The 10,000-nt window shown below is 35.4% G+C and overlaps 2 protein-coding genes across 2 annotated transcripts in view; one reads left to right on the plus strand and one right to left on the minus strand.

Annotated features, from left to right (window-relative positions):
• Positions 1 to 2,005: 2,005 nt before the first annotated feature.
• Positions 2,006 to 3,048, minus strand: map1lc3c (microtubule-associated protein 1 light chain 3 gamma; the record flags this gene model as incomplete). Its single annotated transcript, XM_079844433.1, has 4 exons — positions 2,006 to 2,186; positions 2,661 to 2,767; positions 2,840 to 2,895; positions 2,991 to 3,048. The coding sequence occupies 4 exons, from the start codon at positions 3,046 to 3,048 to the stop codon at positions 2,006 to 2,008; spliced, it is 402 nt and encodes a 133-aa protein (XP_079700559.1).
• A 2,482-nt stretch (positions 3,049 to 5,530) lies between these two features.
• Positions 5,531 to 10,000, plus strand: part of strn (striatin, calmodulin binding protein) — a 118,213-nt gene continuing 113,743 nt past the window's right edge. The window contains exon 1 of the mRNA XM_079845149.1: positions 5,531 to 5,900. Within this exon, the coding sequence (XP_079701275.1) occupies positions 5,691 to 5,900 (210 nt within the window). The 5' untranslated portion in view covers positions 5,531 to 5,690. The remainder of the gene's footprint in view (positions 5,901 to 10,000) is intronic.

Here is a 10,000-nt window from a genome sequence, read left to right on the forward strand (position 1 = left end):
AAAGTATCAGTGACTGGGACAAATTTTAAGTATCAACGGCGCTTAAAAAGACGCCATCTAATCCGGTTTACATTATAATAAGCCATTCGCAAGCAGGTTTGAGTTTACGGACCTGTTGCTATGACAGCAAGTCCAGGGGCCCGTTTCAGTAACCAACCAACTCTGAGTTTAAACCTGAACTCTGAGTTTAAACCTGAACTCTGAGTTTAAACCTGAACTCTGAGTTGACTTACTCTGAGATGGGAAACTCTGAGTTTTGGGTTTCAGAACAGCTGAATTGAGGAAGTTCAATCAACTCTGAGTAACTGACTCTGAGTTAAGCTCATGCACTCCAACTATGAAAAGACACTTTCAATGGAGCTCAGAAATTACGATTCTCCATGGCAACAGCACCCAACAAAAAGATGTTTGCATACTTCCGGGTCAATATGTAAGTTTAATTCTTAATTATTTTAATTAAGTTTAATTTTCATGGTATCCAAAAGGCAAAAAAAGAATGTGGCAGCAGCTAAAAATGAAAATAAAAACATAATTCAATCAGATAAAGCTTTAAGCATAACATGTTCATGGGTGTTGGTTTAATGACTTTATAAACATTTGACATATTAAATATCATTCAGTGTCGAATGTGAAGCAGCTTTTCCCACAGAGACCCGTCTCACAGTGATGACGTGTTTTAATGCTCATCAATATCGTAAATCCTGCAAGGTTTTTTTGTATTATTTTTTTTAAATGTACATTTATAACACTAATACTTTGTATTATATTACTTTTGCATCATATTACAAAAAACAAGTTCCCGCTGCTGTGAAGGTGTTTCTAAAAATGGGAGTGATGGTGAAAATAAACATCTTTCTCTCTTTCCACTTCCGTTATCAAACTCACTCTTTTTTTTTCTCTTTTTGAAAGTTGTGAAATCACTATTGTGGAGTTTTTCTTTTGCTATTTGAGCAAATGGGGACACAAAAAATATATATTTAATTTATTCTTTCATTCACCGCTATAAAAGTTAACCCTATGACGACTTCTGCTCTGAGAAACCTGGAAATGTGAAAAGGGTCAGTGCTCTTTCACATAATGAAATGTTCTCTAATCCTACTTGTTAGATTTATGAATCAGGGTAATGACATTAAACAGTTTACTTCTACACCAGCACCACTGACCGATGAAGAGGAGATGGAGGAAGAATATTAACATCCAACAGGAAAAATAAAAGTATTTGTAGGAAATAAAGATGACTATAAAAAAAAATGTAAATAAATGTATTTAACAGCTGTGGTTATGGCATATATCTCGTACTATCATCTGGCAGCATCCTTCCATCCCTTACAGTAATCCGTTTTCCAAACCAAATAACAAACAACCAAACAATCCAAGATCATGCCAAATCGTCAACAAAAAAAAAAAATCCAGCTAACCAGAGTTAGCGAGCTACGAAGAACAGACCCCTGGATTTAAACATTCAGGATAATGTGAATATACTAGTGGATTTTGGATATTTTAATCTAAAAATCTTACATCGTGCCTTAAATCTTTGAATTACTTTCACAGCACCCGTTACGTGCACACCGCTGATGTTCAGAGGGACTTGATGATAGTTATAACTTAACCGGATGCAATGAAAGTGAACTTAGTTTAGTCATATATATAGGCAATGAAACACCTTTATACATAAACTTTCCTTGCTTTAATATTGCACAGAATACATCAAAATAAATACAAATTGTGCGGCATCAAACATGAACAACATCCTTTATTTTTTTAATTCACCACATGATTAACCAATGAGAGAGAGATTGACATTTGACAGTTTTATTTCTCAGGCACATTTGAGGATTCTGCATCACATGAAATCAACAGATGTCGCCCTCTAGCGAATTAAAGAATTTATTACGCAGAAAAATTAAAACAATAGTAACGCACATCTAAAAAAGTTAACACTATATACAAAGACTTAAATATTTCACAGTTGAGTGAAGTAGATGATCAGGCCCATCTGAACGCATCACCTGTTAAGAGCCACACCGTGTCCGAACATCTCCTGTGAGGCGTAGGTCATGTACAGAAAGCCATCTTCATCTTTATGGTCCTTATAGAGCTGAGCCATGGTCAGGGACATGCTGGCGATGCCAGAGTTATTGATCAGCAGGTAGAAAGCTTGATTGGGCATCAGGGTCATGCGATTCCTGAGAAAAATCAAATCAGACGTGAGGAAAAACCCACACCGTGAGAAAGTGCTTAAATCCCGATCAGCTGACACCTCGAGCCATTCACTGCCCCACTAATGCAGTGTGGGAACTCTCGGGGTCCATGGAATCACACAATATCGACTACTATAGCATTAATTCATTATATAACGTTTCAGGCACTTATTTTATATCGCCTATAGACGTATGAATCAACCGTTAAAGCCGTTTGAAGCGATTCGCGCCTTTTGAAATTTAAATCCGCGTCTGTTGTGACAGTTATTTTCTGAGGTAATTTTGAACGCTGTCCGCCGCCAATAGTCAGAAACGGACATTTGTGAGATTATAAGATGTGCTACACCAATAAACGCGATTTGAATTTCTTATAACCTGGAAACTACAGACAGAATCATAAGTAAAACACCTTTAAAAACATTAGATTAAAGAACGAAGGGTTAGTGAGGTTTTGCTCACCTGATGATGGTGACGAACTGAGTCATGGTGAGTTCTTGCGGCACGAGGAACTTTGTCTTATCCAGAGGCGGTAAGTACTTCTCTCTTTGATATCGCTCAATAATCACCTGAAATACACATTTCAATCAAACAACCAGTAACACATTAACTAGCTAATCACAGAACGGCACTTTTCCTACCGGGATTTTAGTCGGAAATTTAGTCCGGATCCCCGCCACCTCGTGTTTCCTCGTAGCTGATCGGACATCAACATTAAAAAAACAGACAACTTTTGATTTTGACTGTATTTCAGCAGATCGTCTATTGCGTGTATGATATAAAGATACATACCTAAACTCTTCCTCTGTTTGAAAGATTTGGGATGTTGAGTTTTCTCAAATGGAGGCATGTTGAGCTGCACCACTGACCTGCGTACTAATTACTGGCCAAGCGCACTAACACTAATTAAATAGTGCGCCGGCGGTGACGTCACGGGTCACGCACGCTGCCATCAAATACACAAATCAAGAGTTTAATATAACAATGTAAACTGTTGAAGTTTCCAGTTGTTGGGTTACTTTAATATACGTCATTGTGTCCAGTGTGTATAATAGGTATGAAGATACACATTCCTACAATGTTGCAGGTAAATGAGTGTCTGAATGGATCTTTGTGTCGTTCACGGGTTTGACCTTCTCAGGGTGTGTGTAAAACAGAGGTTAGTATTGTAGTGTTGTATAACAGTTTGTGCATGACATGACCACTTAAATGAATCCATTGTGAAATTATGATGCCAGCATTTGGTTGACTCTCAATTATTACCCGCATTTATATTACCTGCCTTGTCATTTATTTCCGTACTGGTGTTTATTTGCATATGGCTATTTTATTTGTAGTAAAATTGTGTTTAAAATCTCCAAATCTGGAGTGTGTTTAGAGGATTGCTAACCGCTATCAATAAACAATAATTCTGAAACTAGCAATGAGAACGTTTGGCGGAAAAAAAGAATAACACGCATTCGAACTACAAGTCCCAGCATGCTCAGTGCGCTCGTCTCTGATTGGCTATTCGCAGTGCAAATTGTTTGTTTTGTCCAATCAGAGCGTTTCGTGCTAGCAGCGATCTGTTGACCTGTTTGTGGGCGTGAAATGAGCGGAAACCAGCGTTGAGAAGTGCGAGTCATTTGAGCGAATCGGTTCGTTTGAATTGTTCGGTTCTTTAGAGCCATATTCAGACGCGCGCATTTATCAGTGACGTTTTGTTGTTTGATAAATGTTGGTAAAAATTATTTAATTTCAGATAGCAACGTTTCTCATTTAGTTTAACTCGATGTACTAAAATAACTAAAACTGAAAAGCTTTCACTAAAATACAAAAATAAACTGGTAAAGTATGGTGAAAAACGTAAAATATAAATATATAATTTAATACAATTAAAATAAAATGTGGTATAAAAAATTATGTAATTACAATAATATTATAATATTTTATATTTATATAGCACTTTTACAAACAAAAGTTTAAAATTACAGGCAAATGACAAGAACTAGAATAATATAAATGTTAAGAATTTTAAGACATTACAAGTAAGCCTGACTAAAAAGGCGTTTTTAATTTAATTTAAGATGTTACTAAAATATACACTAATACATCAAATAAAATTAATTTCTATTAAAATAAATAAAACGTTCAAAAAACATTTAATTGTTTATTTATATTGTCATTTGCCTGTAAAGCATTTTAAACTGCATTGATTTGTTTGGAAAAGTGCTATATAAATAAAAAAATAAAATGTAAATTATTTTTTATAACATTATTTTTAATTATATAATTTATATACATTTATATATCACATTTTTATGAGATTTTAATGTTTTGAATTTTAAGAAAGCTAAAATGGTGTTTTAAATTTAAGATTTCACTAAAATATACGCCTCTATTTCAATTAATTTCTATTAAAAGAAATAAAACGTTCAAAAAACATTTAATTGTTTATTTATATTGTCATTTGCCTGTAAAGCATTTTAAACTGCATTGATTTGTTTGGAAAAGTACTATATAAATAAATAAAATGTATATTATTTTAATTATATAATTTATATTCATTTATATATCACATTTTTATGAGATTTTAATGTTCTGAAATTTAAGACATTACAAGAAAGCCTGACTAAAAAGTTGTTTTTAATTTAAGATATCGCTAAAATATACGCTTATACATCTATTAAAAGAAATAAAACGTTAAAAAAAGTAACTTATACGCTTTAACGTTTATACATCTATTTCAATTAATTTCTATTAAAAGAAATAAAACGTTCAAAAACATTTAATTGTTTATTTATATTGTCATTTGCCTGTAAAGCATTTTAAACTGCATTGATTTGTTTGGAAAAGTGCTATATAAATAAATACAATTGATATTATTTTTTATAATATTTTTAATTATTTAATTTACATACATTTATATATATATCACATTTTTATGAGATTTTAATGTTCTGAATTTTAAGACATTACAAGAAAGCCTGACTAAAAAGTTGTTTTTTAATTTAAGATATCGCTAAAATAAACGTTCAAAAAAATGTAACTTATACGCTTTAACGCTTATACATCTATTAAAATAAATTTCTATTAAAATAAATAAAACGTTCAAAAAAATGTAACTTATACGCTTTAACGCTCATACATCTATTAAAATAAATTTCTATTAAAATAAATAAAACGTTCAAAAAAATGTAACTTATAAGCTTTAACGCTTATACATCTATTAAAATTCCAGCTATGTTATTTTTAAGCGGCCATTCCTTCGTTCCACCACCTTGTTGTTCGGTTCGACAGAATCAGTTCAGAGAATCGGTTCAAACGAACAACTCATTCGCGAATCGAACTCCACTAGCGGAAACGTCATGAAGTGACAGCAGCAGCTCGCGGTGAGTCGAGCTCCGCAGCCGCCCCGTTTCCCTTCGAGCACCGAGGCGGATATTGCAGCGAGCGATCGGACGAGATCTAGTGTCCGTGTGGTCGATCAGACCTCCGATTCCCGGCCTAGCCATGGACGAGCAGGCGGGCCCCGGTGTGTTCTTCAACAACAACAACAACTCGGTCCTTCCCGGCGGAGCGAAAGCGCCTCAACCGGGCGACGGCGGCGAGGCGGCCCGCGCTCAGTACAGTATCCCGGGGATCCTACACTTTCTGCAGCACGAGTGGGCCCGGTTCGAGGTGGACCGAGCGCAGTGGGAGGTGGAGCGGGCCGAACTGCAGGTAACGCGCCTATCGCGACCGTTATTTTCTGAGGCGTTTTGAACCCTGTCCGCCAAAAGTCAGACATTTGTGGGCTTGTTTTTCTCTCTCTCGCGCTGACGTTAGACGCGCGCGCGCACGCACACTCAACGCAGCAGCACAAAAACTTGAGTTTCTCTGCTCTATAGAGTAACTCGATCCGTTCCATCACATCCAGCGTCCACAGCGCGAGCTCGAACGGGGAAATGTTATCTCCTCGGCTTCAGGAATTCTGCTGCACATTTTTTTAATTCCTGTCTTGCGCTGCGATTCTAAAAAACCTTCATGTTGTGTAATTCTGTAAATCGAGCTTTTTTTTTCATCCATTTTGCATAAAGAAAATATGCATATGACATAACATTCGTGACAATTGAACCATGACCATTATATATATATATAGATAAAGATAAATATGATCTAATAGGAATCTTCATAAAGAGAATTACAAACTTAAAATGAAACAATAAAGGTGCAGTATGTAAGTTTTTAAAAAAAAATGTAAAATATCCAAACTCGACTAGATCAGTGTTATATATTGTGTTGACTTTATCCCAAATGTGAATGTTTAAATCAGTGTGTGTGTGTGTGCGCCGCCCATCAGTGACATCATCCCCGCGTGTTATTGTGCAGTAACCATGGCAACACTAATATCCGATGTGTTTTATTAGCCACTGTTTGGATCATTGATGGACAGAAACTCCTCATTGTTCTCCAGCTCAACACAGTTAGTCTGATTGTGTGAATCTGCTGTTGTTGATTTACCCAGAATGCCATGTTTTCCCGCCTCATATGATCTCGCTCACTGCAGTGTGAACAAGTGTCTCATAGTAGCGCCGAGACAACATCACAACATCACTTTAACACACTCACATGTGTGTGAGAGGATCAAACACACACACACACACACACACACGCATGAGCGTAAGAAGTGGAAGCGGCAGAATAAAAGCTCCGCCCACTCACGAGTCAAGACACGCCTCTGAGTCGAGTAATTACACACTGCGCCTTTAACTGTCTTACAAATAATGTAAATTGCCGTCAAATCAAGCTTCATTCCTCACTTCCGACTGTGAAATTGATCCTGTGAGTTTGTTCCTGTGATGATGTCACAGTGACATCATCAGCTCCTAGATGTGTGCGTGGGCTGTGATTGGGTGTAAAGTGTCCGCCTGGCGTCCTTCACACACACACTTCCCTGGGACTGAGATGAGGCATTCAGACCTGAAGGCCAGCGATTGATTAATGAAGGCTGTGGGAATGTCTGTGGCGTTTATGGCTCGTTTGTACGGTCGCTCCAGGTTTTATTGTGCGTGTTGAAGGAAGGACAAACCAGAAGTTCCAGTGGAAACTAAACTGGCCTGTGACGGGGATTTCAATCGGATCAGGACCGGGGAAAACTGAATGCTTCTGATACACAAGCATTTAAGTATTCAATTCTATATGCACAAATTAATATAACATCAACTCATATGCAAGGTGCATTATTTTACCGTACTTTATAAAAGCTTCTCAGAAGCTGAAATTCCTGAAATGTCTTTTTTATTAAAACAACTTTGTGGAAATGTTGCAAATATCACAGACGATTATGATTATATAAGTTGGTAAACTCATCGATCAATTGCATCCAAAATAGTTCATTTTTACATCATAAATGTGTGTACTGTGTATAATTATTATGTATATATTTAAGAAAAATTTCATATTTATAAATGATCAAATATATATACATGCAAATATTTCTTATGTATGTGTGTATTTATATATACATAATAATTATACACATATAGTATGTAAACATAAACTTATTTTGGATGTGATTAATCGATTCGACAGCACTAATATACTTAATTTATATTATATGTAAATATTAAAAAATTCTTACATATATACATGCATGAGTGTATTTATACATGCATAATAATTATACACATATTATTAGGGATGCACCGATATGAACATTTTGGCCGATACCGATAACCGATAATTCTTAATATTTGAAAGCCGATAACCGATATATTGGCCGATAAATCTAAATACAAATTTTAATAAACTCTGAGAGCCTGATTACAAAAACAAAAGGCTCACCATTAAAAGCCATGTCCCAAACACTTCAACATAAATCAAACCTATACAATACAGTAGCCTATTTGAACCAGTGTGAGATTCCTTACCTTTTCAAATTAATTTTACACTCCTATGGCCAAATTGTTTTTTTTTTAACACTTTACAATAAGGTTTAATTTTTGTTAGTATTAGTTAACCAACAATGAATGAACAATACTTCAACAGGATTTATTAATTTTAGTTCATGTTAATCTCAACATATTCAGACCCAAAGTTGTGTCTTTTAACATTAGTTATGAACTGTGAATGGACTGTTACAAAACACAAACATTTTATTACTAAAAGAAACAAAGGTTATTGCTCTCTGTTTGTTCATGATAGTTAATGCATTAATAAAATGAGACCTTATTTGTAAAATGTTACCAAAAATTATATTGTCTAAAAAATATACCTAAATAATGCAAACAAGTAATTGAACAGCATTACTGAGGCTGCATAATAAAGAATCAGAATGCAAGTGCATGAAATAACCTCCGCACAGACGATAAAGAAATGGTTTTAATCAAACCATATTGTTGATGGAAATGATCCGAGAACAATAAAAGTGCTAATTATAAAAAATAATGCTTCTGTGTTTTTGAAAAAAAAAAAAATGTTTAATATTACAGTAATAGTAAACATCTGTAATATTAGTCTAGTCTATTAGGAATAATGTTGCTGTTTGAGAGCGCGCTGAAGCTGGAGAGAATGAATGAACAACCATAAACTGAAGCGCTTAGAAGTTTAATTAACAACTAAACGCATCATATATGAGAACAATCAGATATTTATACAAAATAAATATAATATTACAACTTATATTAGCACAAAATCACGCATAGGTGAAGGGTTATAACTCCTGTGGATGCTCTTCCCCTGTTTAAGAGCGTGCTGAAACTTAAGATGATCACCGGTACAGTGAAGCGCTGCGGGTTATTGACTTAACCAAACACATCCTATATGACTTTAATCAGATGTTTATACTACAAAAACGTAATATTACGACTTACATATGCTTAAAATGACGCGAATGCACAAGCGAACTTGACTGTGCTGGTCAGAATGCGTTGTTGACGCTTCCCACAACAGCGCGCTGAAAAACAACTAAACCCAGAGAATTCACTACGTTTTATAACAGAAATATTCTCATTGCAGTGTTATGTATAGGACAGTCCCAGTAGTTATTAATGCTGTGCATTTCTGTTTGAAATGCGCGCGCCGGTACAATGAAGTGCTTTACTGCATCGTTAATTAACTCAACCAAACGCATCCTATATGGGATTATATACACAAAATAATAAATATAATATTACAACTTACAATGGCACAAAAGGCTGTGAATGCACAAGCAAACTTGACTGTGCTCGTCATGAAGGTGTAACTCCGTGGGCGCGCGCTGAAGCTAAAGACCGGTACAATGAAGTGCTTTACTGCATCGTTTATTAACTCAACCAAACGCATCCTATATGATATCACATACACAGAATAATAATAAATATAATATTACAACTTACAATGGCACAAAAGGCTGTGAATGCACAAGCGAACTTGACTGTGCTCGTCATGAAGGTGTAACTCCGTGGGCGCGCTCTTCCCTCAACAAACGCGCTGAAACAACGCTCTTTTACAGCCTATTCTATTCTCATTATCATTTTATGTAGATTATGGAAGACTTGCGCTGCACATGTTGCACATAACTGTATTTTCCTTTTCGAAGTGATTCCAAACATATTTAGAGCAATTCAAACCCATCATGGTGGACAGCGCGTCCGTCTCAGCTGAAGGAAATAATACATTATCTATCGGCTTGACTATATCGGTCAAATTTTCTTATTGGACCGATAACGATAACATCAAAAATAATCATTTATCGGCCGATAACGATATGTTGCCGATATATCGTGCATCCCTACATATTATGTAAACACAAACTTATTTTGGATGCGATTAATGATTCGGCAGCACTAATATACTTATAT

This window comes from Gobio gobio, assembly GCF_949357685.1.
Source record: "Gobio gobio genome assembly, chromosome: 19".
NCBI classification, from domain to species: Eukaryota; Metazoa; Chordata; class Actinopteri; order Cypriniformes; family Gobionidae; genus Gobio; species Gobio gobio.